The sequence below is a fragment of the Pan troglodytes genome, chromosome 9 (genome assembly GCF_028858775.2).
Source record: "Pan troglodytes isolate AG18354 chromosome 9, NHGRI_mPanTro3-v2.0_pri, whole genome shotgun sequence".
Lineage (NCBI taxonomy): Eukaryota > Metazoa > Chordata > Mammalia > Primates > Hominidae > Pan > Pan troglodytes.
Window position 1 is genome coordinate 9,124,441 of NC_072407.2, and position 17,318 is coordinate 9,141,758.

Genomic DNA, 17,318 nt, shown 5'->3' on the forward strand with positions numbered 1-17,318 from the left:
TTGGAAGTTCTTTCCCGCCAGGACGGAGGTTCAAAGTGTATTTAATGTTAAAATTGTTAAGGTAAGTGAATCGTTTGAGAAGAATGTGCACCTTTCGCTGCTTGAGATCGTTCTGCATGGCTTTTGTATGAAACACAGCCAGTTCAGGCTTCACTGCCTCAACCTTCTCTGTCACTGACTTCATCTCTCCTCCATGCTGTTCCTCCTGTGGATGTATGGAGATACGGTTCCTCTTTTGATTTCCTCCCAAATGTTCTCTGGCGAACATTCTCCCAAAACTTTGGGTTGCCAAGATGTTGGTATTGTTTTTGACATACAGTAACTGCTTTAATAGCTCTGCATCATTTAATCAATGTACACTTTTTAAAATCTGAGTTTTAAATCCCTCCATATTCAACCCAGCTAATAACTTTGAGCTTATACCAGCCCTCTTAATAGGATTAAAAAGTACTTCGTAATCAGTGAGGAAAAGTAGGGTATAAAAATCTCTTTCTTTAGAAAATGCTATGGCTTTCTGGAAGATTATTTTATTTTGCTTTAAAAGATGTTACTTTTAGAGAATCTAGAGGAAATAGAACATTGCACAGATAGGATTGTCCAGTATTCTGTCTTCGGCTCAGAAATGCCTACTCAACTAAATTGTCTAGTTTATAAAAATGCAAAAAAGTTGAAGTAACAGATACAGAATGTCTTTTTAAAATGAAGTTAAAATAAAGTTCAGTATTTATATGAAAGTTGTTAAATAAGGTTATCATGTTCTTTATATTAATAGGATAATGATGTTTGTATAATAATGTTGTCAGGATGGTGTTATGCAGATTGTCAAACCTTGAGTATATGTTGACATGGAAGCAAGTATTAAATGGTAAAATCATAACAGCTTATTAAGGATAAAATACCCATCTTAATGCTCTTGATTAATGAGACTTGCAATTAGAACATCAGGATTTTCAGGTACTTACCAAGATCATGCTTAGTCTATACTTCAACGTAAGAAGGAGCTGAACCCAGGATAAAGCTACTCAAATCCCGGCTATTAGGCCCATGTATTGATCTTGATGGTCTGACTCTAGCCCTTCTACCTTGGTGCCTTTTTAGTGGAACAAAGGCCTCTGAGGATGACACCTCAGGAAGCAAGACCCAGAGGGATTAAAAAGCCCACAGGTCTTTTTTTTACACAGATGAGACCTTAAATAAGAGTGGACTCAAACAGAATCAGCTGAATTGCTATACTGCATGTAAATTAGCCATTGAAGGTTAACATCCTGTGAGACCTATTCTTCTTTATTCAACAGAATTGATTGCTCTTTCGCCTGCAGTTATAGGTACTTCTGGAGAAGTGTTCACAATTTATTTTCCTAGGTCATTATGTTTGTGCCACTGTGAGTATTCAGATTCACTTTTGCTACTTGCTTATACATGCAATTTTTATCTTATAAAATGAAAGTCGTTATTCTGCTCATGTTTAAGAGCACCTGAATTTATTTTTACAGGCCAGTCTATGTATACCCTTTGTTCAATTTTTAAATTTTATCTATTATCTGAGTACTTCCTATATTAAATAAATGTATTTTTACTGTTACATAAAGATTTCTTGCTCTTGTGTTACTCATATTTGTCTTTGATAATGATGTTGTTGCACGTTGAAATCCCTTTGAGATAAACATTGAGCTAAACATTTGTGTGCAGAAGTTTATTGGGAGTGTTTCTATGTTAAACAGCTATGAGGGAAAAAAGGAAATGGAACTAGTGGAAAGAGAAATTAAATTCCATTCAATTGTTAGAAAAGCTATATTTAATCTTGAAGAGATCTCTAGGGCTAAAATGATCCCACTTCAGAATTGTCCTGAATTGGAGGAAAGGCCTGGGCCTTTTTAACAACCTATTGACGGGCCATTGGATGTAGTCTTTAAATGGGAGGGGTCATGACTTTGGATAAAGTGGCTCCATTCAGAAGAAAGAAATTCTTAAGAAGGACTCAAATGTGACCTGTCAGCTATAACACTCTCACTAGAGGAATGAGTGCTTCAGTTCTGGCAGAATAAGAACATCCAGGAGATTCACTGAGCATCAGCTGCAGTTCAACCGTTGCACACTTTCACCGAAAAACTTCAGTAATAAATTCTGGAAGCAGCTTTTTCAGAATTCATATAGGCCTTTTTTGTCCATTCAGAAGTGACAGGTGAACTGTTAGTGGGATGATTCAAAGTCCCCTACACTGCAGCTGTCTTGAGGCTCCAACTGTTACATACTATCCCTCTCCTCTACTATCTAGCTTAGATTCCTGTACCCTTAGCTAGAACTTCATCCTTGGCCACCATAAACTTCTCAAACTGTGGCTTTTGTATTTGTGCATTGATATGGTAGGCTTTGTGTTCCCACCCAAATCTCATCTTAAATTGAGGTGTCCAGGTGTCCAGGGAAAACCTGGTGGGAGGTGACTGGATCATGGGGATGGTTCCCCCATGTTGTTTTTATGATAGTGAGTGAGTTCTCATGAGATCTCATGGTTTTGTAAGGAGCTCTTCCGCCTTCACTTTCTTCACTTACTCTTGCCTGCCACCATGTAGGATGTGCCTTTGCTTCTTTGTTGCCTTCTGCCATTATTGTAAGTTTCCCGAGGCCTCCCCAGCCATGCAGAATAGTGAGTCAATTAAACCTCTTTCGTTTATAAATTAATCAGTCCCAGGTATCTCTTTACAGTAGAGCAAAAATGGACAAAGACATCCATTTAGCATCAAAACAGGGCAAGAAGTGTCAAGGGATGCCCAGGGATCACCTAACAGTAAGCATATTCTTACTTGGCCACATCAAGTGTCAGCACTTCTAACTCATTCTGATTATTAAAGTAATTATTTTCTTTGCTTACTGGTATCTTAGAATGACATGAGGCCATCTCTAATAGTTTAATAAAATTATGTCTTTTGGTACAATATTTTTACCTCTAGAATCAGGATCTCTAAACCAACAGTGCCCAGCACAGTGGGAATAAAACACAGGTTCTCAGAGTGGGTAAATGGAAGCGATGTTTAGTAATGACAACACTGTTTTTTCCTTCATAATAAAAATATGTTTTCCTCATATTAAAAAAATTAACACAATGGATATTGATTTAGTTTGCATACTGTGTCCTGGAAGATATGGCCACATTGTCTCACGTATCATCACTTAACTGACACTTCAGATCAGTGTACTTTCATTACTTTGTCAGACTAGCAGCAGTTTGAGAAAGAACAAAAGGATTACGTTGTTAGGGTCCTACCTTCTCCTATTTTCCCAATGCCAGGTCATAAATTAGGAATAATTTGCAGCATAAACAGATGGTGAGGTGTTGGGTCTGATAAGAGAAGAAAAGGACTATACCCTAAAGAAGTTACGAGAATAAGATAGAATCTACCAGCAAGATATGACAAAGTAAGCATGATACATTGAGCTTGCTTAGTCCAAGAGGTTAGAAAATGAAATTATATAGGAAAGAGTATATGACTTGTGAGTCCTGTCACAAAATATAGAATTTAATATCCAGCTAAAACCTTCAGACATGAAACAAACATTTTGTGGAAATTGCTCCCAGAAGCCTGTAGAAAGGGGCATCCATAGGAGCAAAATAATGGGCAGCAACAACAGTGATACTTGGCTTGTATCCACACAGGAAATCAAAGATGGATAACCATGAAGCTGAGAGCAGTTGCTTCACAGAGAATTTGCAAGCCCTTGCCAAGATTCCAGATCTGAATTCGTTCAGACTGCAAACCAATGATTGAATAAATCCCCAGGTTGGTTATTTTAACACCATTATACACATTATACTGATTTCCCTGGTCCTCCAAAGGGATTGACAGTCACTTGTTTGAGTAACTACACTTGTGAAAAATGAACATCATGTCGTTTTTAGGACTGTTGGATGCAGGATCTGAATTGGCACTGATACCTCTAATGTATAATTGAGACTGATGTATTTGGTAGTGCCTCAATCCTTAGTTTAATGAGTAAGAGCTTTTATAGTGAGAAAGAACAAACAGAGTTCTATGAAATTGCCTCCAAATGTCTGGGGCTAATAAGTTAATTCCAAAACAAATGCCATACCCCAGGGTGGTTGATGAAATTTAGCATCACAGTCCCTAACTTATCTCCTTTTAATTCACCTGTGTGGTCTCTGCAGACCCCAGCTATACCTTGGAAAATGACTGTAGACTGCTGGAAGTTCAACCAACTAGTAGTTACAACCATTGGACAGATTTCTTAGATTCATTAGCCTTAGGTACATGACAGGCATTCATTTGATAAATACTTTTATTCTATCCCAGGCAGAAAACAATAATTTAAAAAATCAGAAATAATTCATGTTTATATGGAACAGAGAGCAATTCACATTTACAGTTTTGCCCCGGTGTTATGTTAATTCTCATACCCTCTGTCATGATATAGACTTAATGTATTAAGAGTTCAGTATTTGTGAAAGAGAAGGGGAAAAAGCAGGATTTGACAGAAAGAAAAGTAAAAGTATAATACAGGACTGATAAAACTTTGGCCAATCCAGGCTAAAGCTGTGGACTGAGTATTGCCCAGTAGAATAATCCCCAGAGAGGATTATTCCAGCTCCATGACCTGGCTTTTTTGCATGTTTTATGACAGATTTTCTTTTTCCTGAGTATCAGGGTCAGTTACCCTTGAAAATATGAGTAGTCCTCTTCCGGCCATTTGGTTTCTGCGTATAAAGACACCAAAGTTTCCAGATGATAGCTGTAGTTTATTTATGGAAAAAGTGTACCTCCTTTCGAAACCAGTGAATTTAACATGACAAGAGTCCACAGTTGTGAGGGCAGAAGACACCACATCTTCCATGACCCATGTATGTTTTCTTTTGGGGTAACATTACATGAAGGTCTTTTATTCAATGTATATATTGAACACTTGACTGCAAGCAAAGAACAAAATATAGGGATGGAAAACAAAATAAAACATAAAATATAAAAAAATTTAAATTTAAGGAGATTACTAAGACAAGATAATGCAAAAGGAAAAGTAAACTAATGAAAAACCCAATGAAATAGTGAAAGTTGTGCAAATAAAACGGATATGCAATAATTCTGTGCTATTTATATTCCCATAGTCATAGAATTATACATATTATTTGTTGAAAAATATGAAGAAATTATTTGAAGAAAAATATGAAAGATTACTTTGTGGTGACAAAATAATATAAACAATTTTTAAGTAAAAATATAGTTCATTGAAGGAAGTATTTGTGGACATTAATATCCTCATTTTCCTAAGTGAAGAGTGAAGAAATATTATTTGTATCTGTTTTAATGAAAAGTACAATGATCATAATATTGTTTAGAAGCTTAGCATACACAATGAAGAAAATAAAATAATAACATAAACATATTAAGAAGGACAGAACTTAAGGGGCTTTCAGTTAAGGTGAATTCTTAGTTATATGACAATAGATATTATCTAAAACTGCAAATCAATAAATAACAATATAAACATATTAGTTCAGTAGCTGAATGTTATTACTGGAAAAACTTATAAAAGAAGAAATTTAAACAACTCAAAATTGCTTCCTTTAGAGAGTGTACTGAAGATGGCAAAGGAGAGTCAAGGAACTGTTGTTTCTTTTCTCGCATTTTTGTACTGTTTGATTTTTAAAAATATAAGCATGTATAATTGATATAAAACGTATAGGTGTGTTTGTGTGCATACCTGTGTGTATGTCATACAACGCTTAATGATAGAGATACTCGTTCTGAGAAATGCATTGTCATGAGAACATCGTAGAGTGTATTTACACAAACCGAGATGGCATAGCTAAAGTATATGCTATAGCCTATTGTTCCTAGGTTACAAACCCATGCAGCATGCTATTGTACTAAATACTATAGACAATTGTAACACAATAGTAAATATCTGTATACCCAAACATAAATAATGTATGGTAAAAACACAACATAAAAGATTAAAAATGCTACACTTTGGTAGGGCACTTACTATAAAAGGAGCATGTGGGCCTAGAGGTTGCTCTGGGTGAGTCAGGGAGTGATTGGTGAGTGAATGTACACTACTGTACACTTAGGCTACCCTAAATTTAGCTTAAAACTTTCTTATTTAATAATAAATTAACCTATCTTCTTATAACTTTTTTATTTACAAACTTCAATTTTTTAAACTTTTGAATCTTTTCTAATAGCACTTAGCTTAAACACAACCACACTGTATAACTGTAAAAAATTTTTTCTTTATATCCTTATTCTATAAGCTTTTTATATTTTTAATTTTTTTTCTTTTTTTTCTTTTTTAAACTTTTTGTTAGAAACTAATACATAAACACTACATTGCCTAGGCCTACACAGGCTCAGGATCATCAATATCATTGTCTTACACCTCCATATCTTGTCCCACTGGAAGGTCTTCAGGGTGCATGGAGTTGTCATCTCCTATAACAACAATTCCTTCTTCTGAAACACCTCCTGACTGACCTGCCTGAGGTTGTTTTACAGTTAATTTTACATATATATGTATGTATGTGTATATATATACACACACAATATACATACATATATACAATATACATACATATATAAACATATACATATATATTGAGTACACTCTGAATGATAAAATTTTAGTGTAGTAAATACATACACCAATAACAGTTGTTTATTATCTTTATCAGGAATTATATACCGTATATAATTGTATGTGCTATACTTCTGTAGGATTGGTGGTGAAGTCAGTTTCTTTATATCAGCATTATCAGAAATGCAATGTGTTATGACGTTACGACAGCTACAATGTCACTACATGATAGGAATTTCCAGCTTCATTACAATCTTATGGGAGCACCATGCTAATGTGGTCCATCATTGAATAACACTGTTATGTGGCACATGACTATACATGTTTACGTCTGCCTGTATGAAAGTTAAAAATTGCAGACTCTGGCAATTGTAAAGTCTCTAAATTTCGACAAATTACTCAACTCCCTGAGTCTTAATTCCCTAATTTGTAAAATAAAAGTTGTTCATGTAATTAAATGACATAATTCATAGAAATAACACTTAACAATCAGTAAAAGTTGGTTACTCTTATAATTACTATTTTGATAAGTAGTATATTTATCTGAATAAACACCAATATAAATACATATTTACAAGAGGTAAAGGGTATAAAATATTTACATGACTTTTAAATCCCTACAGGATCCATTTCTTACTTCACTCTCTGTTCTTATCTGTATGAAAGAGGTTTGCTCAGGCAAAACCTATACTCTAATCAAAAGAAATGACCTGAGGTTCTAGGCTTTTTCCCAGCGTTCCTACAACATTGTTGAAATGTGTAAGGTCCAGGTTACATCACCTCCTCTATTTACCTCCTCATAGAAATCCATGTGGGTTAAGATCTCACTCCAATTAGCCACTAGCAAAGCTTGTATAGGTTTTTATTCTGAGGCTTATTACTGTCTCGCAATTCTATGTTTATTTAATAGACCATTCTATGAGACGGTAAACTAACTTAAAGCAGGCTTTGTGTCTTAATAACCTTTGCACACCAGTAATATGCCATTCTCTCAGTTGAATAAATAAATTGCAAATGCAAAATAGTTTCAGGAGAGAAAATATACACTTTCTATGATGATCACTAAATGACTGTGTGGTTCTGTGCTGTACTGGGGCATCGATGGCTCCTTGCAGCCTGCCCAGCCCCATGGTTCTTATCTCATTACCCTCTATGCTCTCTATTGGTAATCCTTCTCTTAGCATTAGCTCAAACTACGGTATTGTGGTGAAAGCATTTGTTCTCTGTCAAAATGAATCAGATATTGAATCTTTTCCAGAAGAGCTGCCAGTGTCATGACAAAGGCATCAATTTTCCAATGCCCCACAAACTCTCCCTGCACCCACTCTTTACCTGAGTAACAGAAAAAGTGGCCGTGCAGTCTGATATCTTCAAAATTACGTTTTCTCATTTCTTCCAGAAGGAGATGGGAAACAATTCAAAATCTGCTAGGAGAGGTCCTAGGCAGAGGCCAGATGTTTATACCCAGCAGATCAAATGCTACAGGCATAATGAGAAAGATGAAAGCATAGATGTGGGTGAGAGGAGAGACAGGGGCCTGTTTCCATAGTTCTGATTTTAAAAATAAAACATAAAATCTGGTATCCATTATTAAAACTTTCTGGTTAAATTCACAGGTCTTTTGTTCCTTACATTGCCAATATCTTCTGCCTCATAACTACTTAAAAAGTATGATTTTGGATCAGCAGCGTTGGCATCACCTAGGATCTTGTTAGAAATTGAGAATATTAGGCTTATTCAAGACCTGTTGAATTAGAATCTGCATTTTTATTAATATCCACAGGCGATTCTATGCATATTACATTTTGAGAAACACTGTTGTGCTTTCAACACATTACTTCCCTTATCAGCAGCTGAATCGTTAATAAGTCACTCATTTGCTTTCTTAGTTAAGCTGGCTCTCAGCAGTCAGCGCTCATGTATTTGAGTGCTGGGTCAGGCTTACAGATGGCTGCTCATCTGTGCCGGCCCTATCGGATTGCATGGGGCATACTGGGAGTTCCAGGAGCAGCATTAGAGAGGTGCGTGTCAAGATGAAAGACGGGGCAGTCTCATCAAAAGTGGCAATCCAGGCCAGTGATCAAAGATTCTGCCTTCAGAATAAAATACTCTTTATTTATAACTTCTATACATAACTTTGAGCATTGTGACCCCCCAAAATGACAATTAAATGACCTCAAAACCTCATTTCCTTAACTATAAGATGAATACTATAAAACACCTACTTCACAGGTAGTTGTGTTGATGAAGAAAGTGCATTCTTGGCACAGTGTATGCGCTCAATAAGTTGTTATAATGATCACTTGTCCTGCGTTGAGCGATCTGAATTATATGCTCGTATGTATCACTAGTTTGTTAAGTATTCACTCACTTCTGATTTCATTACCAGCTATGAGATTTTTTTTACTGAACACTTTTATTCATTTAATGAATAATGGGTTCCTTCCAAGTTCCAAAGTCTGTGCTAGAGATATTGATGCAACTTGAAGTCGCTGTCATTAATGAGCCTACAGTGTCATTTATGGGCCTGTAAAATATGAGGGCTTCTTTATATTTCATTTTTTTCAATTTGTTAGTAAATTTGTCAATTGACAAATAAAAATTGTGTATAGTTATTGTGTACAACAGAATATTTTGAAATTTCAGGAGGGTTTCATTTATTAACATTTCTGCAACAGAATTTCAAGAATACATCAGAGTGATTGAGGAACCATGCTCTATGGGGGTTCTCTGGTCACCTTCTTTCAATGGGATAGAGAGATTTAACCTGATTTTTAACCATCCTAGAGAAGTCTATGTTCAGAACACCGGAGAAAGTGTGAGAGACTTAGAGGATTTTTTTTTTATTTTCGCTTCTTTCAAAACTGCTATAGATTTTGAATAAGTTTTAGTCATTTTCACCTTGTTTCTTTCATTGTGATTCCACTGAGCTTAGGTTTTTGAATGTATTCAGGCCATAGAAACATCAAAGATATGTTGATGATATTATTGATGGAGATCTGCCAGCAGTGATAAGCAGCATGCCTCATTTAATACATAATCTGACTTAAAACTTAGTCAGATATAGATGTAAATATCAATATTTTTATCGTTTCCATGGAAAGAGTTTTATATTCCCCAAACCCTAGTTTATTAATCTTTGAAATGAGAATATAATAAGGTCTATATCACCATGAGATTTTAGTGAACAAACTCATAATTTACAAAGTTGATAGAGGTTATCAGGAATAACAATCTCTATACCATATTTGTCTAACAACAAACATCATTGTTTCCATAGGCAGTCTTAAATCCATCTTGCCTTTTTCAGATTAACCATATTCTGTTTTCCAAGTATATCACATATATGTTATTTTATTAATTCTTCTGGTTGACATTCCATTATTTACCCATGTCTTTAGCATAAAACGTTCTTCTTTTAGAACATTAACTGGGATATAGCACTCGCATTACAATATCATCCACAAAACGATTATTTATATGCTCATTTGACCACATGCATTACCATTTATATTACAGTTCTATATTCCTCATGGTGAAATGGGTGCCGCTTTTGGTACCTTATTAATCTATATTTTTCTTTTCTTTATTCATTGAAATTGTATTTATTTTTGTAGAGGTTTAATGGTATGATGTATGAATCTTAAGTGTACAGCTTAGTGAGTTTCAAAAAGTGAATATATTTGTATTACCCAGATATCAGTCAAGAAATAGACATTTCATTCCTGGATAAATTTCTATTGTGCTCCTTTACCAACAATCCCCTCCATGACAGAGGCAACCACTATACTCATTGCTTTCTACAAATTAGCTTTCCTTGTTCTTGAGCCTCAAATAGGATTACCATTTGGTTTCCCATGTCTTTAATTCAACATGTTTTTAATGTTGTCTATTTTGTTGCATGTGTCAGTAGTTTGTTGCCTGCTGCTGTGGAGTAGTAACCGTCTATCTATCTCTCATCTATCTGTTGACCTCCCTCCACATATATATCATGTTGTTTAATCCTGTTGATGAAGTATTTCGTTAACAGATTTGAAGCGAATTTTCTCTATTCATTAATAGTGTGACTTTGGCATGTTCTTTCACCTCTTTGAGTCTCATTTTTTTTAACCTATAAAATTTTTATACTATATTTTAATCTATACCAAAGGTTTAAAACACAGAATTGCCTTATAATAAGCCCTCAATAATTGTATATTTTTAACAAATTCTTTCATTATCTTCCATTTTAATTCTTTTATTATTATTTTTTTATTTTTTCTTGGAGATAGGATCTCACTCTGTTGTCAAGGCTAGAATGCAGTGGCATGATCATGGATCACTACAGCCAAGACCTCCCAGGCTCAAATGATCCTCCCACCTCAGCCTCCTGAGTAGCTGGGACAACAAGTGAGCACCACCATGCCCAGTCGATTTTTTTTTTTTTTTTTTGAGACAGAATCTCACTCTGTTTCCCAGGCTGGAGTGCAGTGGCATGATCTCGGCTCACTGCAACCTCCGCCTTCTGAGTTCAAGTGATTCTCCTGCTTCAGCCTCCCAAGTAGCTGGGATTACAGGTGCCTGTCACCATGCTGGGCTAATTTTTTTGTATTTTTAGTAGAGACGGGGTTTCACTATGTTGGCCGGGCTGGTCTTGAACTCCTGACCTCAGGTAATCCGCCCGCCTCAGCCTCCCAAAGTGCTGGGATTACAGGAGTGAGCCACTGCGCCTGGCCTAGTTGAACAGCTTTTAAGTAGAAGAGTTAGGACTCATTTCCAGAGTTCTGTGACTTCCTTCCTTCCTTCCTTTCTCTCTCTCTCTTTCTCTCTCTCTCTCTCTCTCTCTCTCTTTCTTTCTTTCTTAGATGGAGTTTCGCTCTTGTTGCCCAGGCTGGAGTGCACGTGCCACATGCTCAGCTACTTTTTTGTATTTTTAGTAGACATGGAGTTTCACCACGTTGGTCAGGCTGGTCTCAAACTCCTGACCTCAGGTGATCCATCCGCCTCAGCCTCCCAAAGTGCTGGGATTACAGGTGTGAGCCACTGCACCCAGCCGAGTCGTGTGATTTCTAAGGTAATGAGCTGAAATATTTTGCTGTGAGATATATATGTATATGTATCTATACATATACATAAACATGTACATCTATAGACGTGGGTGTGTCAACTTATTATCAATGCTTTGTTTTCTTCAACATATAGCTATTAACTACCTCTTTCTGTGTTTTTCTAGATCTGTTTTACATAGGTCTTGGAGATTTTTTTGGGGTTTTTTTGTTGTTTTTGTTGTTGTTGTTGTTTTTTGTTTTTTGTTTTTTTTTGAGACGGAGTCTCCCTCTGTCGCCCAGGCTGGAGTGCAGTGGCACGATCTCGGCTCACTGCAAGCTCCGCCTCCCGGGTTCACGCCATTCTCCTGCCTCAGCCTCCCGAGTAGCTGGGACTACAGGCGCCCGCCACCACGCCCGGCTAATTTTTTGTGTTTTTAGTAGAGACGGGGTTTCACCGTGTTAGCCAGGATAGTCTCGATCTCCTGACCTTGTGATCCGCCCTCCTCGGCCTCCCAAAGTGCTGGGATTACAGGCGTGAGCCACCGTGCCAGGCCAGGTCTTGGAGATTTTCATACTCTGATCTGGATCTTTATTACAGCAGACATTATTTATTTCCCTTGATTTTATTCTTTTTTCTCTTTTTAGCTTCTGGAGCAAGATTGAATGTCTCTGACTGGTAATTATTCTATAGACAAAGCTGTAATGCGTTTTGACACACCTCCTGTTTCTTGTTTTTTCCCCTATTTTAAAAAATGATGCCCCCTATATTCTGAGACTGACCTGTATTTCCTTAACCAGGCCTGTGGCCCAGGATGCTGAGGACCATCAGGTGTGAATTGAGCTTAAAAATAAATTCCATGGCTGCTTTTGTCACCCTTGCATGCTGGTCACTCTGCCCTCAGCAGGTATGGATGATGACGCCACTCACAGATTCAAAGAAAGGGCAAACTGGCAGAGTGAGTCATTGGATGTTGCTGGCACATCTATAAAGATCCAGTGGCCCAAGTTGTGTACCTGAATTCAAGCAGTGGGACAAATGAGGGTTTGGCATGCAGCTCGTCATCTTAAGAGTTACTATCTTCTTGCCCTGGTGTTTCGCCGTTCCAGTGCCCCCTGCTGCAGACCATAAAGGATGGGACTTTGTTGAGGTAGGTGAACGACTCAGGACCACATTATTACATGGTGACCATTGTGGGCTCTTATTTTGTGTGTGTGTGTGTGTATGTGTGACTGCATGGTATAATGATAAATACACACATTAATATTACACATGAAAACATTTTATTCTATCTATGTATTCATTTTTCTCTTCTAATTTTAAGAAAAAAATTAATTTTTTGTAGCCCCTGAAAGTGTTTTTGGGCCCTAGGCACTGTGCCTTCTGTGCCTAATTCAGCCCCATTGCTCATCTCTCACTTTCTTAGTCTTCTATATGGCATAGAGTGAACACTCCAGTATATAGGTCTCTGAGCTATATACTGGAGTGAGAGATCAAGGGAAATCATTCAAATGAATTAATGGGACCTTCACATTGACTGAGTAATCTCCCAGTCGGTCTACCACACACTTTCAATTTCTAAAAAAATTCTGAATTTGCTCCAAACTTTTAAGCATCAAAAATACCTTAAAAATGTTATAACTGGTTGCAGTCATGTATTTTGTAATTGTATAGGAACCTAGTCAAATTTCCTGCTAATGTTTAGTCCAGAACGATACAATAAGTCATTTGCCTCTTAGTGCCCAGCTCAGCTGATAATAAAACAAAGGCATAAAAATGCAGTCATATAATTAAAAAAAAACAGTCAATAGGTTTACATCAAGTACTCATAAGAACTGTGGAATAATAGATCAAGCTGTATCAGACATGAGCATTGCCCTTAAAGTATTTTGAGTCCAGCTAGCGTTCAAATATAGACAGAGAAAGCCTAATTACAATACAATGTGCTTTTCTTGTATTTAGAAGTTTCCATTTAATACACTAGACTGGCAGAAAAATCAGTGGAGACAAGGAATAGGTAAACAACGGGCTCTTTAAAAGTAGCTTAATGAAATGGAAGTAAATGCAAATGAAATGGGGAATGCAGAACCAGCCACATTTTATGTCCTGGATTGATTGATTCTATCCTGATTAAGAAAACCTCCATCAGTCAGAAAGACCAGAGGCCATCTTCCCCGGGCAATTCCCAGGTAATATCTTCCTGTCGTTTATACTTGGGTTTCTCCATCCTAAAACTTGGAAGCTTTTTCTTTTAAAAAAATGTTATAGTTTATCCAGGTTATTTTTATTCTGTCACCTCTCCTTCGTATCATTTCACTGTGGCATAAAGAATCAGGGATGGCTGCCATCATCTGACTGAGAACAGGAGACTTAGGAAGGCCAGACTAAGTACCATCCTTCTGAGACCCTCAAAGAAGGCTATGCCCAGGGTAACTGATATATGGGTCTTCCCTATTGACTCTTAGTACTCATCCTTTTTGATCTGATTCAGGGCTATTTCCATCAATTTTTCCTGACCAAGAAGGAGTCGCCACTCCTTACCCAGGAGACACAAACACAGCTCCTGCAACAATTCCATCGGAATGGGACAGACCTACTTGACATGCAGATGCATGCTGTGCTACCCCAGCCCCACTGTGGGGTGCCTGATGGGTCCGACACCTCCATCTCGCCAGGAAGATGCAAGTGGAATAAGCACACTCTAACTTACAGGTGCTTGTTACTAAGGCCTAGAGGATAATGTGTGGGGTGATGACCTCAAAGGGCTTTCTACCAGGTCTCTCCTGGAGGTACCTCTACTCTCTTCTGCTTTCATTGGCAGCCCGCTCAAAGCCCAAAATCTCCCTCAGAGAAGGTAATACTACCAGATCCTTTTCTAGCTTCCTCTAACCATCTCTTTAGAAAGTAGAGAGCATAACCACTATCCTTTCCCTTTGTTAAATCTTTTCTTTTTAATTTTAATGCGTGAGTGTGTGGATGGTTCTAAGGTACAATTTTGAAAACTTAATTTCTGCCTAGGTTACTCTTTCTGTTGGGGATTCCAAATGTACTTGAGATATCTAAAGCAAGCAGTACTAAATTATGTAGAATGCTATACATTTTAATTTACGTAGAATGCTGTACATTTAATTTAATTTAATTTAATTTTGTTCACATTGTTTTATTTACTTATTTTTCCCCAACCACCAGATAGGACTGTCATTCTTAGACTTTAGCTGACCTAAGAATAATTTGGGATATTGTTAAAATTCTTAGAAATCTATATTTGCATGTTTAATTCCTTAAGTTTCTGATTTAATTAGTCTGAAATTAGCTCAACTTTATAAATAACCAAAATGAGTCCTAAAACTATTAAATGATTCTCCCCAAAGTAGAATTATTCATGTTTAGAGCTAGGATAATTCCCATTCCTCTGAACTATTTCATTTAGAGATTGCTTTCCTCAGGATTATCAATTACCCACATGATATGAAGCCATCCGCAGTGAAAGACAGTATATATTATGCAGTTTCCATCTGGAGCAATGTGACCCCTTTGATATTCCAGCAAGTGCAGAATGAAGATGCAGACATCAAGATTTCTTTCTGGCAGTGGGGTAAGAAATTGACATGGGAAGAAGGATATGTATATGCCTTGTGTAAAGGACAAAGGGTTTCCATCCTTAAACAAAAACCTAGCCCCCCTATTAAAGTTTCTGAGAAAAAAAGTCTGACGAAACCCTACTGCAAAGCAAATCCTGTAATAGGGAAGACATTTTTAGTAAAATGAAGCAATAAATAAAGAAGAGGTGTTGGCTGCAGTGTGAATATGGTGGGGGTACTGCACATTTTCCTTCCAAAAAGATGATGCATAGCTCCGAAATCTATTGAAATGCTATTCAAAGTTGAACCAACTTACTTATAAAAACTTTCTGAGTTTAAATTCTCTTTCCCTTTTCCCCTACCACTTTGAAAAGAGGTTATCATTATTATTGTTGTCTAACTTGTAAGCTTTACTCAGTGTCTGCCATCTGTCTGTCTTTCTTTTTACCCTAGATAAGAGAGTAGGAAGATTTTGGGCCCCACCTTATTTCTCTGCATAGATAATGCCTTAGCCCTCTCACATCCCCCAGTGGTAGACTGTTGCACAGTATCCTAAGTCTCTGAGGCTTACTTAAGACTATTCTGGCCTTTGTTTCTACCTCCACCCTCATTGTGATCATAGCTTCTGTCGTCCACAGCCCATGAAGATGGTTGGCCCTTTGATGGGCCAGGTGGTATCTTAGGCCATGCCTTTTTACCAAATTCTGGAAATCCTGGAGTTGTCCATTTTGACAAGAATGAACACTGGTCAGCTTCAGACACTGGTAAATGCCTTGTTTGGTGGGATTGCTAGAACTCTCTGGGAACCTGGGGTTCAGTGTTGATGGTTTCCATTTAGGGATCCAGAGTGGTCAGGGTGAGGTGGAAGATTTGGCTGAGGAATCAGGTCTTCTTTATAAGTGAGGAGATGTGGGATCATTTCTGAACACAGATGATCCCATAATAAACACATTGTCAGATTGTGTTTTTTTCTCCTGTCCCTCTTTGCTTCTATTTGCCAGTCCCTCTTTCTTTCCATGTGTCTTTTTCACTTCAAGTTTATCTGTCCAAATATCTTGCCATTCTGTTTTCTACTTACTTTCTTTCCCTCCTTGCCTACCTTTTCCTTTACCCTGTAACATTTGCCCTTTCCTCGTTTTCTGTTCTCTCCTTTTTCTTTGTCCTATTTCACACACTTTCAGCATTCCCTATGCATAGTTAATTTTATCTTTTTTTTTGCTATAATTTTTCAGGATATAATCTGTTCCTGGTTGCAACTCATGAGATTGGGCATTCTTTGGGCCTGCAGCACTCTGGGAATCGGAGCTCCATAATGTACCCCACTTACTGGTATCACGACCCTAGAACCTTCCAGCTCAGTGCCGACGATATCCAAAGGATCCAGCATTTGTATGGTCTGTGCTGCTTAAGGAAGAGAAGGGAGATCTGGGCAGGAAAATTTCACCTGAAATTTACTGTTGTTTTTTTTTTTTTCTGTTTCCATAGGAGAAAAATGTTCATCTGACATGCCTTAGTGTTAGCACAGAGGACTTATTCAACCTGTCCTTTCAGGGAGTTTATTGGAGGATCAAAGAACTGAAAGCACTAAAGCAGCCTTGGAGACTGCTAGGATGAAGCCCTAAAGAATGCAACCTAGTCAGGTTAGCTGAACCGACACTCAAAACGCTACTGAGTCACAATAAAGATTGTTTTAAAGAGTAATATTTTGTCCTCATAATTTGATATGTCTCAGCATTTGCTATGTTCAACCACTGTGATCAGAACAAGAAAAAGTGTACACAACAGTGGAGAACTCTGGCAGAGATGGCCACGGGACTGCAAGAAAAGAAAGCATAAGATTAGGAATAGACCTTTGCATTTTACTACACAGGTAGAGTTTAAGGAATGTTATTTTCTATGCTGTATTGAATATGCCAGTTATGGAGACAAATTGGTTTAATGGCTTATCTAGTTATTAGCTATGAAACTTTGGTTAAGTCAATTAACTTAAAGTTAAGTTCAGGGCAGCTGAATCAACACTCAATTCCTAACAAGTCCTTTGCATCTCAAACTCTCCCTTTGTATTTGCTTCTGGAGAACCTAACCTCTGAAGTTGACTGTTTGAAAAGCCAATGAAACTGTCAATCTACT

General features: G+C 37.2%; 1 protein-coding gene across 2 annotated transcripts in view; it reads left to right on the forward strand.

The window, feature by feature from the left end:
• Positions 1 to 16,889, forward strand: part of MMP26 (matrix metallopeptidase 26) — a 286,289-nt gene extending 269,400 nt beyond the window's left edge. Inside the window, exons 3-8 of one of the 2 annotated variants that reach the window (XM_009459785.5) lie at positions 12,515 to 12,757; positions 14,099 to 14,319; positions 15,054 to 15,202; positions 15,827 to 15,952; positions 16,421 to 16,582; positions 16,674 to 16,889. In XM_009459785.5, the coding sequence (XP_009458060.4) occupies positions 12,659 to 12,757; positions 14,099 to 14,319; positions 15,054 to 15,202; positions 15,827 to 15,952; positions 16,421 to 16,582; positions 16,674 to 16,702 (786 nt within the window). In that variant the 5' untranslated portion in view covers positions 12,515 to 12,658 and the 3' untranslated portion in view covers positions 16,703 to 16,889. The remainder of the gene's footprint in view (positions 1 to 12,514; positions 12,758 to 14,098; positions 14,320 to 15,053; positions 15,203 to 15,826; positions 15,953 to 16,420; positions 16,583 to 16,673) is intronic. The other variant, XM_063783556.1, reaches the window with a different exon arrangement.
• Positions 16,890 to 17,318: the final 429 nt, after the last annotated feature.